Source organism: Microtus pennsylvanicus, chromosome 5, assembly GCF_037038515.1.
Source record: "Microtus pennsylvanicus isolate mMicPen1 chromosome 5, mMicPen1.hap1, whole genome shotgun sequence".
Lineage (NCBI taxonomy): Eukaryota > Metazoa > Chordata > Mammalia > Rodentia > Cricetidae > Microtus > Microtus pennsylvanicus.
In genome coordinates this window covers 92,910,370-92,933,674 of record NC_134583.1, presented here as the reverse complement: position 1 = coordinate 92,933,674, position 23,305 = coordinate 92,910,370, and the positions used below count along the sequence as shown (strand labels likewise).

Here is a 23,305-nt window from a genome sequence, read left to right as displayed (position 1 = left end):
GTCCTGGGTTCTTCCGCAGCTCTGGTTTGATGTTGTTTCTTTCTGAGACGGTTCTGATACCTAGCATGGGCTGACCTGGAATTCTCCGGCTTCCTCTCGGTCCCGCTGGGTATTATGGACTTGTGCTGCTCCTGGCTTCCTTTGGACTTTTGTCCTTCCCCTTGGTGGCACCTTCCCCTGGAACCTTCTCCACAGCAGCTCCTGTCCCACCTGGGCTTCTGCGTGGGACCGGACTGCAAAAGCAGCCTCTTTGCTGCCTGGGGTTGCTCTCTCTCCCTTTCTTCCTCTCCACCTCTTCCCCTTCCTGGTCCATTGCTTTCTAGCACACAAAGCACAGTTCAAGGTTTTGTGTTTGGGGAAAATGAAGGACAATTTAAGGTGGTCAGTGAATTCAACATACAACAGTGAATCATTTTTAGCCAAGGATGACCTTAAATTTCTGTTCCTCTTGCCGCCACCTCTCAAGTGCTGGGATTATGTACACAAGTGCTCCTGTGTCCGTTTTGTGCAGTGCAGAAGATGGGACCCAAGGCATGTCAGACACTCACCCCACTAAAGCCTCCTGCTTTCCTTCTTTTTAATATGCTTGCAGTAGCACCTGCCATCTATTTCATGCAAGCGGTGTAAAAGGAGCTTTGCATTTCAATGTTTTCTCATTGTTCACATACATACCTTTTGCACACGTGACTGCTTTATTAAACTAGAGTACAGCCATTGAACGAAACGCTTCCTTCATTGTTTCTTCTCTGTGTCTTGCCTTTTCTACTTAATAGAGCATGAAAATCCCTCAGATCAATGTGGCTCTATTTCTTTTTCCTTCCTTCCTCCTCCTCCTCCTTCTCCTCCTCCTCCTCCTCTTCCTCCTCCTCGTCCTCCTCCTCCTTCTCTTTTCCTGCCCCCAGAATGTGCTAGGCAAACTAGACTGACCTCAAGCAGAAATCCACCTACCTCTGCCTCCAGGGTGTTTGGATTAAAGGCATGCACCGCTATTTCAACCCTCTGTCTTTCAAAGGGCTGCATATGATGCCATGCTATGAGCAGACCAGACTTTACAAGCAGTGTGCCCATGGACAGACATTTGACTTCATGGGTAGTTTTGTGCTATTCCATAAAAATGCACTGAACACTGCTTTCCTTTCCAAAAAGCATACTTATTTGTTTGTGTGTGTTCATGCCACGGCATGCGCGTGAGGTCAGAGTCAACCCACTGCAGCAGGTTCTCTCCTTCCACCATTTGAGTCTGGGGGCCAAGCTCAGGTCCTCAGGCTTGGTAGTAAGTGCTTTTTACCCGCGGAGCTGTCTCTTCCATCAGCATTGCACCTTGTTAGGTCCAGGCTTCTTAATGGTACAAGGTAAACTCTCCAGGAAAAGCAAAAGTTTCTTTTCATGAAGTTTTATTGCAGAAAAAAGGTGACCCAATTTGAAATGGGAACTTATGGTCAGTCAAAGTGTTGGTGACAAGGAGGAAGGATTCCTGCCCTGGGATCTCTGTGAACAGGGATCATGGTGAAAGGAAGGCTTGAGGTAGCCTCTGTTCTTTTTCCTACAGCAAGAAATTCAAGGTCACACAAAGCCAGGTCTTTTTTTGCAACCAGGGATGGGACAGTGCCTGTAACACATAGCCCATGGTGCTGGAGTACAGCCAATTTCAATACATTGGTGACAGCTTCCCTGGGAGCTGGCAGCTTCCAGTTTGCACTTTCATTTAGTTTGCCAATCAACAAACATCGAGTCCTGGAGGACCCAGCTGGGATCTGCCCTACAGAGCTTTCTGGTCTAGGAGAAATAGCACTCACCTTTACGCACAAGAAAGTGGTTGTCTGCCCTAAGAGAGAGATGATACCAAAGGAGCTGAAACCCCCACCCACCCCAAACACGGTTGCATACACACATACTTGGACATAGGACCAGATAAATACAAAGTATCAATCACATGCTGACACACTCACACATAACCCCCAGCTCCACCCCATCCTAAACACGATTTTGCACATGCACACGGACATTCAACCAGATCAATACAGAGTCTCAATCACTTGCTAATACACTTACACATAGCCCCCCAGCCACCATTCCAACCCTCCCTTCTTTTTCCTCCCCCGCATATGCACAAATATTAAAAGCCACACCTGGGCACTGGGCTCATTGCTATGGGAACCGGAATTCTGCAAAATTCTGCAATCTTCATTCATGCGCATCTGAATTCTCGCTCTGAATATTACAGTCGCTGTGGAGTTTGCAATTTGAATTCTGAGTCATTTCCCCATATAGGTCAGGCTGGGAAGCAAAGGACGGAACTGGTGAAGACTGGCAGTTAAAGACCTGATGACTTTCTATCAGAGTGATGGCAGAGCCTAGATAGGAAGGACTGTGTCTCCAAGGGTGCTGCCCCGGGACTTCCCTGGGCCCTAGACCACACAGTGAGCAGGGAAATCCGGAGGGAGACAGCTGAGGAAGGTTTATCCTTTGAGAGAAGCAATGGCATTCAGATAAGTAACAGCCTGCTCAAGGGACCTCACAGGGAGGGGGCCAGGGGGACAAGCAGCATGTTTTTGCCGGCCTCCCTCTCTCTCAGCTCTTTTATAGCTCCCCATAGCCTGGATCCAACAGAAGCCCAAAGCCCTAGGCAGATGCTGAGGTTGCCTCCCAGGACAGCGTGGACAGCATTGGCACTGAAGGGACAAAAGCCCCCTATCTGGCATTGGCAACGCATTTTTTTATCACTTGTGTTTCCCTTTCTGATCTGTAAAATGGGATCGATAACTATACCTGCACTGTGTTGTTGAGAGTAAACGGATTATGATATGCAAAGATCTGGAACAGGCCCTTAGAGAAATCCAGTTTCTCTGTCATTGAAAAGCACTCTGTAGCACAATGATTCCCACACAGAGAGAGCCTCCCCCATCCCAGGCTAAAGGGAACAAAGGAACCTGAGGCTGAGGACACATTTTCCCAAAAGCCTCAGCAGGCTCCCGTTGTTAGGACATCTTGGTGGCTCCCAGGCTGGAGCTCCCTCACCCACCCTGGCTACTGCTGTTTTGTTTTTCAGGCCTCCCGTCTCCATTCCCCTCTGTCCAGCGCGGAAACGGCAGCACCACACACGTACCCTTGGACCCAGGTAAGCACACCATTTTCCCAGGCCCGCAGTTAACTTTCTGAGGCCAAGCAGACTGCCTCTGGGTTAGTGAGAAAGGACAGTGGACTTTCAGGTACCAAGGAAGCCCTGTGACTCCAGAGAATACCCCTTCCTCCTGGCCTGGGAACCAGGTCCCATTAGGCTCTCCTTGCTGTCTGAGAACGACTGTATTTGAGAGTCTCATGTATACCACAAGCCACTTGAGGGATTTGTGCAGTGCAAGCCGGGGTTTGTGGTGGGGTGATGAGTATCATCAACCCTGTCTTTCATTTTCTCTGCAAGTGTTTACTGATGCCCTACTCTGTGCAGAGCTAGCTGTGAGCAAGCAGTGGGGCGCGTTCTCGGGAGCAGGAACAGGTTATTTCTATAGGAAGGTCCCTGGGACCTAAGAAAGGTTCCTATAGGAAGGGCACCCAATCCACTGCAACAGCAGGTCTTGTGTGTCCTCTAGGTTCAGTGCAACCCAGGGACTAGGAAGGAACTCTTGGTCCAACAAGGGCCCCTGAGCCAAAATCCTGATTTTCTGTTACAAAGGATGCCACTGGAGACAGGGGTACCAGATAGGGGATTGTGGAATCCAGCCTCTGATTCTCACACTGCGTCTCACCTACCATAAAGCACCAGTTTGGTTCTTGAGCCACACATTTTCTCTAAACTGAACTCTAGAGTGAGGCTTTGATGTGCGCCTGTCTTTCCTGCATCCTACCTGCAGGAAGGCCAGAGAACCAGAGCTGGGAGAGGTGTTGGCCAAGGTCATGAAACAGGGTGGATCCCCCAGTTGTCAGTTTCACCCCCATTCCTATGGGGGAGCAAAGTTCTGAAGAGCTCTCAGTTCAAATTTGATGCTTCCAGAGGAGCAGCTGGCGGTCCGCCTGGTGAACGGGAGCAGTCGCTGTAGTGGTTTTGTGGAGGTTCTACTGATGACGTCCTGGGAGCCTATATGCGTGGTGGATGGAGACAGACTCACTACCGAGGCTGTGTGTGAAGCGCTGGGATGCGGCGCTTTGGAGAAGGCTACCTACCTGATGCCACCCATCTCAGAGCTGTCACCCGGGGCCACCTCTGGGAACATCAGCAGTGCCGGGAATACGACATGGGCGCAGGCACCAACTGTGCGATGCAGCGGAGCCAATTGGCAGCTATGCAAGGTGGCGGACCACGAGTGCAGCAGCGACAAGAGGCTGGTGCGGGTCACCTGTGCAGGTACATGTTCCTGCCCCCTAACTACCCCACAGTTTAGACTTCAACCACTACAGTCAAACTTTGGTCCCCAGACTTCCACCACCAGCCTCCCAAGTCGTACCAGCTCAAGGGGTTCCATGTCGATGCCCCACTAAATCATGTCATTACCAGATCTGAGCATCACCTCAGATATGGCCTGCAGACTCCTCCTCAGCTGGATCTCCAGAGCATCCTCTTGGTCCTCTCTGGTCTCCTATGCTAACCCAATCTGTTTATTCCCTGTACCCTTCCTGATTGTGACTATATGTTCACTCTTCCCTCCAGATAGATAAATTTGCCATACTTCCAGGCTGTCTTTGCTCTGAGTCTTGGTGACTGAGATAATACTCAAGGCTTTGCCTACCTGGTCCCTAGCCCTGCCTCCTGTTTTTCACATTCCTTTCACATAATCTCTAAGTCACGCCCACGGGGTTCACAGTTTAGAGGGGGCTCCCAATCCTCCCTCTAGGTTATAGCCACTCCCACTCTTCCTGCCCCACCTCCAACATCCAAAACCCTCCCGTCCTCAGCGAACCAGGCTGTGCGGTTAGTGGACGGCGGCAGCCGCTGCGCTGGACGCGTGGAGATGCTGGAGCACGGCGAGTGGGGGACAGTGTGCGATGACACGTGGGACCTGAAGGATGCGCACGTGGTGTGTAAGCAACTGAGGTGCGGCTGGGCAGTGCAAGCGCTGGCTGGCTTGCACTTCACCCCCGGCCAAGGACCCATTCACCGAGACCAGGTGAACTGCTCCGGGACTGAGACCTATCTGTGGGACTGTCGGGGGCTGCCTGGAGACCAGTACTGCGGTCACAAGGAGGACGCAGGAGTGGTATGCTCAGGTCAGTCGGTGAGCCTGAAGGAGGTGATATATTTATGATGGGGCATCCATAGTAGAAGTAGGATTGAAGGCGGGGAGTGTCATATCTACCCCTCCCTCATCACTGTTGAGCCAGGGCTTCTGGTCCCGCCTGTGCTGCTTTTTTATATCCACAGCAATGGCGTTAGTGAAGTGATCTGTAACAACCCCCGGAACGAGCTGCTGCTATCTGTTCACAGCTCACATTTGAGCAGCCAAGATCTAGAGTCCCACCAGGGGGCTGGCCAGAGCAGGTGGGGTGGACAGAGGGATCACAGGTGCAAGAGGGACGAAAACAAGGGCTGTCTGTGCTCATCTCTGCGTTGGGGTTCTAAGTTGGCAGCAGTTTGGGCCCACAACATTCTAGCTCGACTCTGTTACCTGCCCACAGAGCACCAGTCCTGGCGACTGACTGGAGGCATTGACTCCTGCGAAGGGCAGGTGGAGGTGTATTTCCGAGGGGTCTGGAGCACCGTGTGTGACAGCGAGTGGTACTCGTCTGAGGCCAAAGTGCTCTGTCGGTCCTTGGGGTGCGGATCGGAGGTGGATCGGCCCAGGGGGCTGCCGCATTCCCTGAAGGGTAGAATGTACTACTCCTGTGAAGGAGAGGAACCCACCCTCAGCAAGTGCTCCTGGCGGTTCAACAACTCCTTCTTGTGTCGCCAGTCGCTGGCAGCCAGAGTCGTCTGCTCAGGTACTCCTTCCCCAGTCCCTCCACCACTAGATCTAATCCACAAATTCAGCCTACAGATGGCTTAGCAACTGCCAGATACTGGCCCAAGAAAGATCATTGCCCTTACCATGCTCAGGCAGACATTACTAATGGATCAGAATGATTTTTTTTTTTGGTTTTTTGTTTGTTTTCCTGCAAGATACTCAACTCAGAACCAAATTCATGGATTAAGTGATTACCAAGGAATTCATTATTATGTGCTAAGTAATTGGTCTCTGTTGATTGGAATGGTTCAGGAGGTGAAGCCAACTTGCTATCCCAAAGGTGATGGTTGCAGGAGAAAACAGATTAGGACACATGGACGGTAATAACATGTGTGACAGCATCTGGAGCTGTAGTCACATGCCAGACACTGCCAGGCTCTTGGCAGCTTATTTCGGTCCGGTCTTACACCCACTGTAGGAGGAGGCTGCTATGGCACTTCTCCAATTCTAAGACCACAGTGGAAGTCATAACATTGGTGGCTTATGGCTTATAAAGGCAAAAGCAGGCTGGAGGTGCAGCTTGGTGGTAGACCACCTGCCTAGGTGTGCCTGATGCCCTGGGTTCAAACCTCAATACCTCAAGGAAGGGAAGAAGGGAGAAGAGAGGAAAGGAGGGGGGAAAAGAAACACCAAAAATCCTGCTGAGGTTGGTGTGGTGAAAGAAACCAAACTTGACACGCTGTCACACAGAGTGAGGCCATTGCTCCAGTGACAGAGGCTTTATAGTATGAACGTGAGGCTCCCCCACCTGCAGGAACCCAGTGTGAGCCTCCCTGTGGGGCTCAGAATCCTGACTCCAGCTTTGCTGTTTAGCAGCAAGGAGGACCGGGACAGCTCCTCAACGTCTGTGGCTTCAGAATAAAGGGTGCTCTTCTGGGTAGCTGGAGACTGAGATGCTGGCTCCTCAACGTCTGAGGCTTCAGAATAAAGGGTGCTCTTCTGGGTAGCTGGAGACTGAAATGCTGGATCCTCAACGTCTGAGGCTTCAGAATAAAGGGTGCTCTTCTGGGTAGCTGGAGACTGAAATGCTGGATCCTCAACGTCTGAGGCTTCAGAATAAAGGGTGCTCTTCTGGGTAGCTGGAGGCTGAGATGCTGTGGCTTAAGGCCTGTGTAAGCGCCACAAGCTAGGAAGCAGATCCGCTAGAGGAGGTGTGGATTATGTTGACAAGAACACAGCTCCCTAGTTCCTGAGGTCCCAAAGAGCAATTGAAAGTTGAGTGGGGAAAGGACACGGTCTGCAGCAGCTTACTGAGGAAGAAGGGATAGTTCTATCCACCCCCATCCTAACTGAAGCCACTTCCTCTCACTGCTATGGGCATGGTTCCTGTACCCTTAGGCCTACAGTGAGATCCAGGGCGCTTGTCTGTCTTGTTCAGTTTCTAGACCAAGGCTTGGTACACAGTAGGTACTCAGTAAACTCACTAAATAAATTGGTGGTACTTTCCAACAGACTCCCGGAGACATCTCAACCTGTCCACTGCTGAAGTGCCTTCCAGAGTTCCTGACACAATAGGTGAGTGTAGCTGCTCCCACAGTGCAGGTGCCTGTGTTTGCATGTGTGTTCATGTAGTCATGGGTGTCTGCCTGGGGACAGCTGATGGACCCCAAATCCCACCGATGAACTAGTCCCTTGGGGGGTATCCTGCCATAAAGGACCTATGTGAGCAATATACACCACACACATGCACACGCACGCCTTGTGAGCCAGAGGGATCCTAAGTGCTTTGAAACCACTTGGGTGCCACCCTCCTGGCACCAAGAACACCAGTCAGTGTGAGTAAGGTTTAGGGTGTGTGGTTTAGTACCCTCCTGCATTATTTCTCAAACCTTTCGGCAACCTCCCTCCCATCAACTGAGGGAAGCCTCTCTAAAATCTGAGGAACAAGCTGAAGTCCAGAGTTAGGGTGACAGCAGCCCTGTTAGCCAGCACTCAGAACTTCAGCTTCTTTCCAGACCTGTACCAGGCCCATCTGCTAGTCCTGTGTAGCTTGGCCAGCAACCAGGACTGGCTCCTGGGGCTCACATCCCTGCTGCGGGTATGTTCTCTGATTTCATGAGAGAGTTTCCCAGCACTCAGAGTGGTCTGTGCAGGAAGAGCTATGTGGAGGTTCAGCACTGGCTGCACTCCCTGCTGCTCTGCCTGATCACTTGCACCCGCCTCAGACCCTCAAGATGGGGCAGGACAGGGCCTTGAGGAGACACCAAAGGAACAGAGTCCTGTCAGAGGCCCTGGCTACGGATAAAGAAAATAGACAGGAGTGAGGCTCTAGGAACTGCCCAGGCTATGGAATGAGGTTGACAGAACTTGCAGCTCCCATGTCCCTTCTTGAAGTCAGGGTGGGGAGTCACACCTACTGCAGAGAGAGACTAGGCCTCCTGGAGTCAGGTGGGAATCCACTGTCAACACTTCCCTTAGCCCCAGCGGTTTCCTTGGGGTTTACACACCAGAACCCCCACATTTCAGCATTCCCTCACACTGCTTCTGAGTAGCAAATCAACCTTCCCTTCCTAGCCCAAACCATCTCTGTCAGCAGCCAGAAAGGAAAGGAGAGAAAGTGAGAACTGATGGAGAACTGTGTTTTCCTCTGGGAAAGCAGAAACAGCGAGAGCCTGTGGCCCTCCTTACAGCTCCCCCTGCCCCAGGCAAAGCCTCCAGGCCTGTGATAATGTCATCTGGTGTAACCCTAGGCTATAATGCCTGACACACAGTGGTACTAGATGATTGTCTGCTGAACAAAGGCTGGGTGCTGAAGGCCGAGAGAGAAGGAGGGAGGGAGGGAGGGAGGGGGGAAACAGGGAGGGAGTAGGGGAGGGAGGGTGAGTTGTGGGCTAGTAGCCAAAGGGAAATTTCAGACAGTAAATACATTTAGTCGACTGCTCATTTAATATGCACTTAGAAGCCGATGGGAAGATTTGAATAAAAGACACGGGAGGAGGAAAATGGTGGAAAGGAAGGTGGGGATGCTTCATGAAAGTTGAAAAGGTAAAGGAAGGTGTTAAAGGGGCTCACATTCATTTCTTTTCCTGCCTGAATTGGGTTTCCAGAATCTTCTGTGCCGGTGAGCGTGAAGGACAAGGAGTCTCAAGAGCTGACACTCCTCATACCCTGTATTGTCTTGGGAAGTCTCCTCCTTGTTTCCCTCATCTGCATTGCTGTTCTTCTCTTGAGAGCGAAAGGACGATATGGTAGGTGTGACCTTCCCAGAGCTACTGCACAGGAAACAGTAGTTGTGAGGTTTAGGCATCCCCCAATACAGGAGGTGTGGAAGAGCCCCGGTGGGAGTGGTCCTTCAAGGACCACCCAGCTCAGGCCTGGGGAAACCTGCTGGTGGGAAGGATTTTCCAAGCACGCATAGTAGTAGGGCCTACTAGCGGAGGTTTCTCGGGAGAAGCAGACTCTGCGTTTGTGTTGGGTGTGGGGTGAAGGAAATGTGCCCTTGATGGAACCTGAAAGTCCATCTGGTGTAACAGGGAAAATAAAAATGATGTGTAAGCCTTCTGCCTCCCTTCCTCAGCCCTCCCTGCTTCAGCGAACCACCAGAACCTGCCCGCTGCCACCCAAGCAGGAAGCAATAACTATCACGCTGTCCCCATCACCATTCCCAAAGAAGGTAGGATGTCCCCCATGGGGGAAGGCAGGCGAAAGACGGGAGGTTGGACTCTGGAGGGTCACCATTGTTGAGGTTGAAGTGGCACCAACAGGAGGAGCCAGGCCAGACTATACATAGGTTGTGTTGCCTTGAGCAGTCACAGCCTCTCTGACTTAGCCGACTTTCTAGTTCAGCCTTGCACCGACTCTGAGCTTTTGAGTTCTGAGCAAATACAGCCAAGTGTTTGGACTGTTGGTTCTCAGAGGAAACATCATCTCTGCTCACTATCTAGTAGACATGTGATGTCATTTCTCAAGATGCTTCCCAACCAGATGCCCCACAGGCCCACCACCATCCTCCCAGAACAAAGGCTGGGGTGTGGTTATATTGGTAGAGTACTTGCTTAATACACACAGGCCTTGGGTTCAGTCCCCAGCAGCACATTACCCAGCCAACGGTGCACTCCTGTTATGCCAGTACATGGGAGGTGGAGGCAGGAGGATCAGCAGTTCAGGATTATCTTGACTATATATTGAGTTTGAGGCTAACATGGCTTACAGGAGACCTATCTTTAAAAAAGAAACAAAGAAGATTCTCTTGGGTCTTATTTTTTTTCATATTCTCTGAGTAAAAAATTAGAACTGTGGAGATAACTCAATTGGTTGAGGTGCTTGCCTTGCAAACATGAGGACCTGAATTCAGTCCCCAGTGCCCATGCAAAAAGTTGGGCATGGTAGCATGGGGCTATAATCCCAGTGCCGGGGAGCTGAGATAGGCAGATAGATCCCTGGGTCTTACTGGCCACTCAGTCTAGGCTGATCAGCAAGCTCCGGGTCCCAGTAAGAGAACCTGTCAAAATGTGATGAAGGGTAGTGGCTTGCAGCATATGGCTTTAATCTTAGGTCCAGAAGCAAAGTTAGGCAGATATCTATGAATTCAAGGCTAGTCCTGTTGACATAAGCGAGGTCCAGGCCAGCCAGGTATACTCAGTGAGGCCCTTATCAAAAACAAACAAACAAAAAAAAGAGATTGCTCTCTCTCTCTCTCTCTCTCTCTCTCTCTCTCTCTCTCTCTCTCTCTCTCTCTTCTCTCTCTCTACACACACACACACACACACACACACACCCTTTAGGACACACATTTGCCTCCAGAAAGTTTGAGTTCAATCTCATTGCATTGTGAAAACAAAATGGATCACCTGCTATTCTGCCCCCTGTCCCTGCCTCTGGGCTCTCAGCCTCTCCCCTTCAGCGTTTTGCCCACCTTGGTGCTGGGTCCTGTGCCCCAATCCTCTGTTCTCTCCCCAGCGCCTATGCTGTTCATCCAGCCCCGGGTCCCTGAGGACTCAGACACCAGTTCCGGCTCTGACTATGAGCAATATGACTTCAGCTCCCAGCCGCCTGTGGCCCTGACCACCTTCTACAGTGAGTGCTGGGCTGGCTCCAGGGGCTTGGGACCTGCAGGAGGGCACCTGCTGGTGCCCACAAGACTTTTACGGGACTTCCTTGTTGCTCTCCTGTACTGATTCCGAATGGTCCTAAAACTTTCAAAGTGCCCTGTGACCCTGGCTATCTGCCTATTCACAGGAGTGTGACCTATGCTATCTCTGGCTGGGTGAGGTCTCAGTACCATCACCAGGCCCCGCACATGTATCTAAGGATACTGAGTTTGTGCAAACCCTGAGACTCCAGGTGAGACACAACTCGGGCAAATTCTTACACACTCATCCTCCCTCAACCACATCTTACTCCGGCCTGCCCAGTCCCTCCACTGCTACACCAGCACATGCCTCTTAGTCTGTCTAGCTCTCCCACTGCCTGCTGGGAGCAGGACCAGGCAATGCTTGGGGGACAGACAAGGCCGGAGGGTCCCACACCTCTATGGATCCCCTTGGAACATGTCAAAAATCCTTGAGTGCCACTTATGCCTACTGTACAATCAAGTTAGTACCAGAGTTCGGTCATGTGTGACAGAAACCTTCCAACTACCAGAGTCCTGGAAGCTGAGGGAGTCCCAGATTCCTTCAACGCTGCCGTGACCTTTATCTACATGGCCACAGAACGAGCCGTTGCCATATCCACACAGCAGGACAGCAAGGTTATCCTTCACTTCCATCCCTCACTCAGAGCACAAGCCTGCTAGCTATAAGGGGGTAAGACAGGGAGCCTCTGAAGGTTCTGCAGAGGAAGGATGGACGCTATCCCACCTCACAGCTGACTCAGGGTCTCTGGGAGGATCCCAGAGGAGGATCCACCTCCATTGACCCATGGGTGAGGTTTGGTGGCCATACAGATACAGTGGGATATCTGAACTCAGGTGTATAAGGTGTCATGCTGTGTCCCAGATGCTATGACACTGGAACTCACAGTCACGGTCAAGCTTTAAAGAGCTGACCCACGTTCTTAAGCCTGAGCCTGAGCCTTGAAGCTGCGCAGAATGCAATGATTCTGGGCCATGTGGTTTCTCCGCGTGGTCAATAACAGCCCATTTCTGGACCAACCAAGGGGCGAGCCCCTGAGTTGGTAACAATCTTATGAGGAACATTTGTGGCGCGGGGCAGGGACGGGCGGCAACCACCTGTCTCCACACTGGTCCACGGTAGACCTGAGATACCATAGATGAAACTCAAACCCTGTCCCAGTCAGGGTTGTCCTCCTCCAGGCTCCTGGTAGGAGACAGACCCCATACCCGCCTCACCCACCCTGCTTCCTGCAGATTCCCAGAGGCATCGGGTCACCGAGGAGGAGGCCCAGCAGAACAGGTTTCGGATGCCACCCTTGGAAGAAGGTGAGTCCAAAGCGGACGGGTCTTGGAGAAGATAAGCAGGGTGCCGACACTGCCTCCAAACTCGGTAGCTGAGCCCATCTTCGGATATACTAGCAGCGACTTTCCTCAACTAGTGTCTCTGGCCTAACATTCCCATAAGCAGTAAGTTCTGCTCCAAGTCTAATTTAAAACCCTCTTGCTTCCTTCTTTCCCTTTTCCTGGCCCAGGACTCGAAGAGCTACATGTTCCCCATCCCATCCCAGCTGCTGACCCCACACCCTGTGTGGCCGATGTCCCACCTCTGGGCTCTCAGTACCACGTGAGGAGCAACAGTGGGTCCAGCACCTCCTCTGGGGAGGGTTACTGCAACAATCCCAGCAGCAAGCCACCTCCGTGGAGTTCCCAGGTGTTTTCTTCTGAGAAGAGTCCCCCCGCAGAGCAGCCCCCCAACTTGGAACTGGCTGGCTCTCAGGCAATGTTTTCAGGTAGTTGTATGTCCCCCAAGCTCCCAATCTTATGTCAAACCTACCCAGCAGAGGCGCAGAGCCCAAACTCTGAGTAGCTAGTTGGCTATGTGACCTTGGACAAGTCTCCTTCTCTCTCTGGGCCACTCCTTCCTCATGTGCCTAGCTCCAGACTTGGCTCTCTGGAGTCCTCAGGCTTGCTGGCTGAGAGTAACTAATTTGGGTCTTCAGCAGGGACGGCAGACGGTGACAGTTCCAGCACCTCATCCGGAGAGTGGTACCAGAACTTCCAGTCACCACACCACCATCCTCCAATGGAGCAGACTGAATGTCCAGGTACAGGGGCAGAGGCTGGGTGGGGTGGGGGATGTGAAGTATGGAGAAATATTTGGAGGTTTCTGTGAGAGGAAGTGAGCTCACTGCCCCTGGACGCATCCAAGCAGAAGCTGTTGGCCACATAGGGGAGGTGCCAGTAGCGGTAAGGCTGACCACACGCACTCATTCACTGTGCACCAGCCTGGGAACCTCAGTTCTGGACTGGGGGCAGCAGTAGGCATGAGGATGAGCTGATTTCAGATGGTGCCACAGGGACTGAGGTAGGGGGTGGACACAGGCCAGCTCACTGTCCCATGGCATGGCATGTCTCGTGACTCCACCCCCTGCTGACCTGATCCTCCTGGCCCCATAGGACCCCCTGACCCCCAGTCAGACTCCACTGATGAAGAAGAGGACTATGATGACATCGGAGCAGCCTAGCCTGGGTCCCTGAGGCTTACGGATGGCCCCTCCCTCTGCTCTCCTGCTCTGCCACCTATCAGCTTCCAAGAGGCTGCGGCCCCTAGCAGAGGTGGAAGGGCATTCTCCCAGACCTTTATCCTCCGCCTGTCCATCAACCTGCAGGAGCCTGGAGCAGAAGGCACTGCGCTCTGGGTTGAGCTAGCAGGGGCTGGCCACTTCTGGCAGTGGTGGAGGGCCATGCTAGGTGACTCTGAGGCCTCAGCTGACTCTGCCGTGTCAGGTACTTTGATCCTAAGTCTCAGGAAGCTGCCAAGGGGCTGAGCAGGTCACTCAGGGCTGCAAGATAGGTCCTGGGTCAGGGGCTGCCATTATCACCCAGGAAGGCACTACTGTCTGAATGTAATCACAGAAGCGCCCACTTAGCATGGGACATGGCCTTCCTGGGCACTGTCAGCTGAGAGCAACCAAGACAAACACACGCTCCCACCCAGCCAGGCTGAGGCCAGTACCTGCCCACCAGGGTTCTCTGAGTCCACCACAGGCACTGGCTGGACATTGTCTCTATCCCTGGACAATAGAACATTATTCTGAGCTCCTTGGGTTTATAGGGGGTCCCTTCCCAGTCACAGAATCAAGAGATGGGCAGCTCATTGGGGCAAGAGCACAGAGGTCTGTCCTGGAGGGTCAGAGCTCTGAGTCCCCAGAGATCCCCTTGGGTTGACAAGAATGCTTTAGGTGAATGTGGCTATTGCACCCAGGACTTTAAACAGGACCTCCCCACAGCCTCAGAAAACTGGAGGGTTCCAGCCAGGCTTTGGTGGCCTGTCCTCAGTTCCTGAGATTAAATGATTGCTGAGTGAAAATGAGGCGTGTTGTGACAATTCCTTAAACTCAGTGCTGTGTGTACTTGTGTGTGTGCTTGTGCGTGTGTGTGTGTGTGTGTGTGTGTGTGTGTGCGCGCGCGCGCACGTGCACAAGTGGCGGCACACATTTCCTCAAGGGTAGAGGAGCTCAAGTCCTTGCAGTGGAATGTTCTGGAGGCTCCAGCAAGAATTAAGGAAGGAGGCGACACCATATACAAGTTCATCTGTGCTCTGGTCATCCAGGTTCAGTCCTGAGGGCTATCTGGACACACTCCTGAAGGTTGTTCCCCAAGGGATGAGAGACGGGTATCCTGTGGTTGGTTGGGGATTTGGGAATGCTTCATCCTCCCCCACTCCCCACCATCACCCAGCTGCCTTAGAAGGTAAGCCCAATGCTCTGGTGCCCCCCTAAAATACTCTCAATGCAAAGGTGGCCTAAGAGCAGTGACCTTCCCATGACACTGTCTGTAGGAGACCAGTTGAATGCACTGTGTCTGGGCTCCACACTAGCTGTGGGCAAAGTGGAGGCAGCTTTGATCCATTCGGGCAAAACGTCAAAGCTGTCATCCACTGTGGCCTGGTACTCTAGCCAAATATAGGGAAAGGAGAGCCAGGACAGCGTGGTGCGAAGGTTGGGGGACAGATGGGAGTTGCCCAGCTGTTTCCAGGCCTGTGGGCCAGGCTGGCTTTGCCAGATCTGCTGGCTGTCAGCACCCCCAGGCTGCCCGCACCCCGACAGTCCAGGGGCCTCCCGAGACAGAGTAGATGCTGTGGTCCATGTTGCCTGACTGGGATTTCACACAGGCACAGATGACTTTAGCCTTACTGCCGTCATTGCTCAATGCCGCCTGCGGACTGTGGGTCTAGCCTTCCTCCGGGAGCTGGGGTGCCGGTTGATGGACCTGCTTTCCGTTCCTGTCCCTGCTGTACCAGCCACAGGCGTTCCCGGGGCAACCGTCCCAGGATGTGGTCGCCTGTGTTGCGGTACCTCCCAGCAAAGTCTCCGACCACTGCGGGGGATTCCTAGGGGAGGAGTCGCAGCTGCAGGGCAGAGCATTTTGACGGTCTGAACCACAGGGAAAGCTTTTTGCTCCACAGTCTGTGTTCTATTAGATCATCCCATAAATCCTGCGCCTCTTCAGGTCAGCAGCTCTCCTGCTCTGGTCCTCTGCTAACGGAAGCTTGACTGCTGGGTGTGCATAAAAAATCACCGGTGCTAGGGAGGGTCAGGGGCTCTGCATCCAATGGTTCCACACTGGTAGAAAGATTAATAAAGTCTCACATTAGGAGGACTTGGGGAGGAGGGGGGCTGAGGGTGGGAAAGGTCTTGTCCCTGGGTCACTGAGAGGGAATTAATAAGGAGTCACAAATATGGTTGCCTTATCTCCAACCCAGCCTCAGACAGAGGAGACACCTTCTCTAAGCCCAGATCCTCTGAATCTATGAGAAATATAAACCATTGGCATGTCTCTCCTGCCACTTTCCAGTCTCTGGGCAGCAAGGACTTGTAGCAGGGGAGGAGGGGATGGGAACCTGCAAGAAGGCCTTTTTTGCCCTTTCCCACCCCTGTTCCTAAGCAGCAAGCTTGAAGGAGCAGAGGGCATGGAAGTCACTAAAAAAGCAAGTGTTTTCCCCTCCACTCTTGTAGGACCTTGAGTTAGAAAAGGCCTCAGGGTCTGGTGTGGAACAGAGCCCTCGGGAATCCCACCCAGGCAAAGGGCGTGGCTACAGAGATGGGAGGGGGCGCTACCACAGTTTCAGATTCTTGGAGCCGCTAAAGGATGGTGGAGGCTCCCCTAACTCACAGAACCCCTGAGCTAGCTGTGTGAGCGCTCACAGGAAGGCCTTCAGGGGCTGACACCTGAGCAGGTCTGGCAGGATCAGTAGCACTGGCAGTGACATCGGGGAGGACCGGGCGTCTAAGTCTACGCTAGACGTGAACAATGACACCAAGGAACTGAGGCTGGGGACAGTCCGGTTCTCAAGCCAGTCCTCTTCTGTGGGTGAGAGGCTCATAGAGGTTCAGTGTCACACCCCCGGCCACACCCCTAAAAGGTGACGTGCATGAGTCTGGCTCCTGCATACTTGCTCTGTCCCTGTGTGATCAGAACCATAGGGCCCGGCCCAGCAGGGCCTCCTGCCTCTCTCTGGAGCTCTGAGCTGCGGGTGTGTGTGTGGGGGGGGGGTACACCAGATTCCCTGCTAGGGCACATACCCTCCTAGGCTCAGGGACACAGAAAGTTTAGCATGCACAGGGGACCAGGCCCTGTGCTTGGGCCCTGAGTGCACAGAGAGCAATGGAAGCTGGCCGTCACCCTTGGGGACTTCACGGTCTGGGTTGTGGATGGTGATGACAAACTTGACAAACAATGGAGGGGAGCAGCGTTTGCCAGGAGGATGTGGTTTCATAGCATCGTGATAACGGCACTCTGAGAAGGGATCATCTATGCCACTTAGAAAGAAACCGAGGCCAGAGAGCTTGAGTGGCCAGGCAGAAGCTGCATGGCAGATAGCACAAATTTCCCTCCTAACACAAAAGACCCCATGTGGAGCCACTTGCTAACACGGTGAGTTCACATTATGTCTAAGCCACAGGAACCTCAGGAAACCTGCTTGGCACCCCCTTGCTCCCAAACAAACCTACAGGGCCAAGACAGGAGGCAGGGCTTTTCTGATCCCTCACCCCCCAGACTCTCCATCCTGGACACCGTGGGCTTCTCCCCATACTGGAAGACTTAGTTACTAAAGACTCGGTTCTCACGTGTGATGCTCTAAAACAGACTAGCTATTTTACTGAACTGGTCTGAAGTTTTGACTGATGCCAGCACTGAACAGTCTTAATGGAAGCGTCACCCTGAAGCACTGACGTCACCCAAACACACCATCTCCACCTTGCACAGGATACGACCACATCACTACAGTAATAGTGGGAACAGAGATTGAAAAAACCAGTGTCTAAAAGGCTGTGGTAGGAGAAAACATGTAAAAGAGGGGGTGGCTGAACTGGCCACTGAAGGGTGTATAGGGTTTGCAGGATAAGAAAATAAAAATATCCATAAAGACATCCAAATTTGGGCTGCGCCTCCTGTAGTCTGGGAACGAGTCTCCAGTTAATAAAGACCATTGCAAGTGTCTTGGAGGCTCACGTCATTTCCCCAGGGTGTCTCTCACTGTTCTTGAGGCCCCTGGGGAGTGATTTGATATGAGGAACTTCAGAAACATCTCCGCTGTAGAAAAGAGGTTGTCTGAGGGCCACTGGGGAGGTGGCTTTGGAGCAAAATGGCCAGGAGTAGATATGGGGGACAGAGGGGAGATTGGAGAAAGACTTGGGGTTCAGAGAGTGTTCACTGGTGTGGGGGGGTGATTTTCTTAACCACCAGTCTCTGGCCATAACAGAGATGCTGACAGTGGCTTTGATAATGGCAGCTTCAGTCCCGAGCTCACACACGCTAGGCTGTCCTGGGAACCAGCCCTTCCATACGATGGAGGAAAGTGAGGCTGGGAACCAGTCTTTCTGGAACGGTGTGGCCAGGCTCTGGCTGACACTGTGTGGCCTCCCGAAGGTGGCAAGGTCCACGCTAAAGGCTCCTGTCTGTGTCTGCTACTGTGCGGGAGTGAGGCCTAGAGCCTTGCGGCTTTCTGCAAATCTCCCAGTTCATTTACATCTGCCATGTCTGGAGAAGCCCCGGTGGATGGTACACAGTTCAGGAGGAATCGCTGGAGGACTGCCTAGCCAGAGCCAGCACAGACCTGGTTCTGAGGTTCCCTCCCTGGCAGGCTGGCCACAGGCTCTAGGGCTCAAACACTCGCCTGCAGGGTGGACCTGACAAGCTCTACACTCCATCCTCCCTGATTTGCAGATTCATGAAGACCCCTGTGAGGGTCCTCAAGGTGGGCAGGGACACTAGATTGTGGCTTCTCTGCGGGGACCCCTCGAGAGATGACCTTGATACTTTGGCCTGGTCTAGTGAGATGGAACAGGGTCCCCTTGGCTGGGAGGAGCTGGGGAGCCCCTGTGTGAGGGAACCGGTTCAAAGACATCTTAGTGGAAAGTTTGTCTCCTACCACATCCTTCAGCTGTTTACAGGGTGGCGGGGGCCTGGCATCCTGACATGAAAAGAGGCTCACCCCGCACCATCATGGAGGAAGGCCCAAAATAGCAGCTAGGGGAGGGGGACAGAGAAAAGAAAGAATGTCACAGGCAAGGTACATCCCGCAGCCTTGGTGAGTCCTCACCCCAGGCCTGCAGTTTCCTGGCTCACCTGTCTTCAGTCAGGGCTATGAAGCCCAGAAAAGTCTTCAAAGTAGGTCAAGGCCACCTGGGTGGGGCTCTGGGGCCTGATTCAGTCCACAAGTTATTGTCCAGGGTAGAAAAGATGAGTGGGAAGGGCTGGCTGGAGGGGCCAAGAGGGCTGGTCAGGTGGTAAGTCTTCTTGGGTAGGGGCTATGAATGACCCAGAAGAGCCCAGCAATCCCGGCTGCAGGAGGGTGTTCCCCACCCAACCCAGGCCCACCTGACCCCAGTCACCCCTTAAGTATGAGGAGAGAGAGGGCTCTGCCTCAACATTTGCCTCTGAGAGGTCACCAGCTTCCAAGAATACCTCCTACCTCTGCCACCGCTCTCTGCAGCATCAGCTTCCCTGTACCGTGTCATATCGCAGAGGTGAGCAGAGTGAACAAACACACCATGTTCCTCCATGGCCACACAGCATCCCTCCAGAGACCCGGGCTTCAGTGCATAGAGCTGCAGTTAAGCCCCAACCCTACCCTGCAGCTCCCTTACTGGGTATAACAATCATTTCCCTGGCCTCCATCTCTCCCTTAGCCTCTACCTCTCACCTGACCTCCATCCTTCCTCTGAACTCCACCCCCTCCTTGGCCTCATCCCTACTGTGACCTCCACCCTTCCCCTGTCTTCTATACCTCTCTCCCGGCCTCCATCTCTCGCCTAGCCTCTGCCCCTTACCTGAACTCCATCCCCGCCCTGTCCTCATCTCTACCCCGACCTCTACCCTTCCCCTGGACTCCACCCACCCCCCCGGCCTCCATTCTTCCCCTTGGCCTTCCCCTGGCTCCCAAGTATGTAGCCACTGTGCTTCTGAGAATGAGATACTAAAATATTCACAGCACAGTGACCCCCAATCCTTACTGCTTGGTTACGGCACAGTGATCCCTTTGTGATATGACCTCAATGGTCACCTTTTGCTCCCCCAAACCTGTGGCCTAGCCTCTGGCTGGCATCCTGACTTCCTAAACTTGGCTCTTTGCTTTCTGGCCCTGATTCTTTCCACCTTCTCTGCAGCTTGAAGCAGTGTTGGGGAGGGTCAGGAGGGCAATTACAGACCCTCAGACACCCAACAGGAAGGCCTGCCCTCTGCAGGACTATAGACCCTTTGTCAAGAGCAGACCAACCTTCTTAGGGCCTAGGACCAGCCATGTACACACACACACACACACACACACACACACACACACGCACACACGCACACGCATGCACACTCACAATGGGGAAGGTCAGTCCAGAGCCACAGCAGTCAGGTTACCCTGTTAATGGGAGCTGCAGAGGCTCTGGCAGTAGGAAACTATCTAGGGAATCTAGGGAGGGTGATAACAGTGGCACTGGCTCTGGGCCCTGGCCTGTGAAGATCCCGAGTGCCCCTGCCAGGAGTCCTGGGAACTGCCTGCCCCTACTTGGTCCTCCCTGCTTGTCTGGCTCCAAGCCTGATGTCCCAGCCGGCTTGGTTAAGTTTATCTTAACCCTTCACCCATTCAAGAGCACATCCCTGCCCCCCAGAGTGCCTAGGGGAGAACCTAGTGCTGTACTCTGCTTCTTGGGGTGGGCTCCCTGCTCCTAGTCTGGGGCATTTTCAGGGTCAGCTCTTTGTCCCACGTCAACCACCCCAGTGGGGTGAGGACGCATGGCAGAGCACCGTTGATTGAAATTGTTTCCTTAGCCCGTTTTCCCTGTGGGTCTTTAAGATTTTATATGTGGAACGCTGGTTCCTCTGGGTACCTTACTAGATTTTCCTTAAATAAACTCATTTTGTAGAAAATAAAATAAAAATCTATTTATTTTCAAAGGGATCTTTGACATTTTACAAAGTGTCCGTCACACACTTCTCGAAAGACAAAATATAAAGACTCAGAAGCAGCTTCCTGTCAGAGGAGCCATCGAGGGGAAGTCTCAGAACTCGGGTTTTCCTTGCTAGGAAGGCAATAATGGCAGGCACAAACGGGTGAGGTCTACAGGTCGAATAGCAGGAGGCAATCAGGATCAATCTCACGCTCTGAACTATGTTAAGTCTCTAAAGAGATAGTCTTGCTTTTAGAAAACACACCAGTCATCCCAACACTCAGGAGGCTGAGGCAGAAGGATGAGAGATTCAAGGTTCTTCATAGCTACATAGTAAATTCAAGACCAGCCCAGATGATAGGAGGCCCTGCCTCAAAGACAGACAAGAGGCAAGCGTACAGGGCATAGCCTTCCACTGGAATCCTGGCCCATGGCGGTGGGGTTCTAGAGTGCTCAGCAGTGCCGTCAGCATGGGTTCCATGTAAAGTCCAAGCACCTGGAAGACAAGGACCATGTCCTCGGAAAGTAATCTTGGGTGTGGAGTTGTGTCTCCAGTGGAACTGGCCTCTCTGAATCCCTCACTCCTGGGGTCCCAGAAGTTCAGGGTGTCAACCTGAGAGAAAACAGATATCCGAGGAGTGCCTGCAGAGCGGGAGTAGCTCAGAGCTGGGGAGGAAGAGAAGACGCCATCAGAGCTAGGAGACAAGGGGACAGCCCCCCCACACACATGACACACCCAAGAAAACTGAGCTTCCTAAGTTTGCCCTGACTTCGGGCCCCAACTGGCTCTGCCCCCTTCTGCTCGCCAGCGCAGCTTTCTCTCCATCTGCCTCGGGCCATAGCTCCTCTTAAAACAAGAGTTTCTTAGATGGTACAGAGAATTTCCCTACACCCTGAGCTCACTCTCTGTTATGAAGCTCTTACATAAACAACAGGAATTTGTCACAATTAAAAGAATTAATGGCAGTCAGGCATGGTGGTACATATAACCCAGCACTTGAGAGCTGGAGGGGGGCAGGGTGTGGAGAATTCAAGGCTGATAGCAAATCTGTCTGATCTCTTTCTGCAATCCCTTCGCTGAGAGTCTTGGTCCAAGACCAAGTGATGACTGCCGTCTCCAACCATGTCAGCAGCACACACAGTCAGTCACCATGGCGATGCTGACTTGTGTGCCTGCCTGAGTTGCCTCCACCAGCTTTCTCCACTGTGAAGCTATGGTTTTCCCATCCTGTTTGCTTGGAACACTCTGGGAGGAACTAGTTGTTCACAGCGCACAGTGAAGATTCCATTCCATGTGCAACTATAGGAACAGAGCTTCTGTACAAAGACTCAGACTATTTCCCTTTGCCACTTCGGACGGTTTCACACGCTGTGCAGGTTTCTTTGAATGCTTAAGGCTCAGGCCCTACAAAATGCTTCTGGCTTTCACAGGGAAGGGGATTTGAAGAAATGGTTCAATTATGTGAACCTGGAAGACGTCACTGTAGGAGAAATGGGCGAGGCAGGAAAAGGCAAATGCCTTAGGGGGTCTTAAGGTAACTAACAGAAGGGAGAGGGTCCAGGGGCAGGTGCCAAGGCTGGTGGCGTGGAGGGATTGCCAGGGTGTGGGGGGCAAACTGATTAGCAGACGTGGTTTCAGTTCCCCGGACACACAGGTGAGTGGCAGTGACGGTTGCAGGCAACTGCAAGCATGTTTAACCTCACTCAACTACACACTTAGCAAGGTTTACGACTGGGCCGCTGAGGTGGCTCATGAGTAAAGATGCCTGCTGCCAAGCTCACTGTCTGCGTTGGATCCTCAGAACCCACGTGGTGGGAGGAGAGAACTGACTCTCGCCAGTTGTTCTCTGACCTCCACACAAGCACCGTGACACAAGCCTGCCCCCAACACAAAAGAAATGTGCTTAAAAAATAATATTTTAAGGAGTTAGATTTTGGTTGTACTACCTGCACTTGGGAGGCCGAGGCAGAGGATAGACAGAAGTCTAGGGCCAGCCTGTGAGGGGGTCTCGGCAAGTGTCAGACAGAGACGTGAACTGGGAAGAATGAAAACTCAGCTCAGACTGACTTCATCAACCTGGATCAAGATCATTCCTAGAGTATTTAAGACCATTATGATTTGGGGTGGGAGGGGGGGTAAGTTTCCTGATATAATACAATACTTGGTGCATAAGGAAGCATAATCAAAACATTAAAACTCAACTCAGGGTACAGGCTATTTGGGTTCTAGAGATAGGATACCCTTATTAGCCTAAGGGCCTAAGGAAGAGTCTGGTCTGGTCCCAGTCATACAGATAGCGTAGAGATCATTTGGACTAACACCCACCTCTGGCCCTGGTTGTGGGACTTGGGGAACCCCTGGTTGCAAGGGTCATTTAGATGGCTGTGACCTCTGGTCCTGGTTCTAGGAGCTTGGTGTGGCCTGGCAGATAACACAGATCACCAGGCTATTAATCCCTTCCAGTTCCCAGCTTTCTGGATGGAAGAACAAGTTTTTCATTTTTCCCATTGGAAAGACAGCCCTGTGTGCTTAACATTCCTGGTTTCTCTGGAGATCTGTGGGCTCAAGGACCTTCCATGCTATGCTCCCAACAAGCCTAGGCGACAGTGTGAGACCCTGTCCAAAGAGTGGCAGGTTTTATGTTCGTATGTCTCCATCTGCAGCTCCACACTAAATGCACACTGCTGCCCCGTGATAATCCAGCACAACAGGGTGTGTGTCTCTAGCCTTCTCTTCCATTTGTAACCTCCCCCAGGCCAAGAGCGGGAAGCCCGACTCCTGCCACCGCCATCCACCCACCCAGCCATTCCACCCAGCCTGTCACTTTTTATTATATTTCCATGTTTTCTTCAATCAGATTATAAAGTATTGCTGG

General features: G+C 52.5%; 1 protein-coding gene across 8 annotated transcripts in view; it reads left to right on the top strand.

Annotated features, from left to right (window-relative positions):
• Cd6 (CD6 molecule) overlaps positions 1–14,352 on the top strand; it is a 38,883-nt gene extending 24,531 nt beyond the window's left edge. The window contains exons 2-13 of one of the 8 annotated variants that reach the window (XM_075973521.1): positions 3,050–3,118; positions 3,989–4,339; positions 4,888–5,199; positions 5,608–5,910; positions 7,386–7,448; positions 8,981–9,121; positions 9,451–9,546; positions 10,833–10,949; positions 12,241–12,312; positions 12,519–12,776; positions 12,990–13,091; positions 13,444–14,352. In XM_075973521.1, coding sequence (XP_075829636.1) covers positions 3,050–3,118; positions 3,989–4,339; positions 4,888–5,199; positions 5,608–5,910; positions 7,386–7,448; positions 8,981–9,121; positions 9,451–9,546; positions 10,833–10,949; positions 12,241–12,312; positions 12,519–12,776; positions 12,990–13,091; positions 13,444–13,511 — 1,952 coding nt within the window. In that variant the 3' untranslated portion in view covers positions 13,512–14,352. Of the gene's footprint in view, positions 1–3,049; positions 3,119–3,988; positions 4,340–4,887; positions 5,200–5,607; positions 5,911–7,385; positions 7,449–8,980; positions 9,122–9,450; positions 9,547–10,832; positions 10,950–12,240; positions 12,313–12,518; positions 12,780–12,986; positions 13,092–13,443 lie in introns of all 8 variants that reach the window. The other 7 variants (XM_075973519.1, XM_075973520.1, XM_075973517.1 and 4 more) reach the window with 7 other exon arrangements.
• Positions 14,353–23,305: the final 8,953 nt, after the last annotated feature.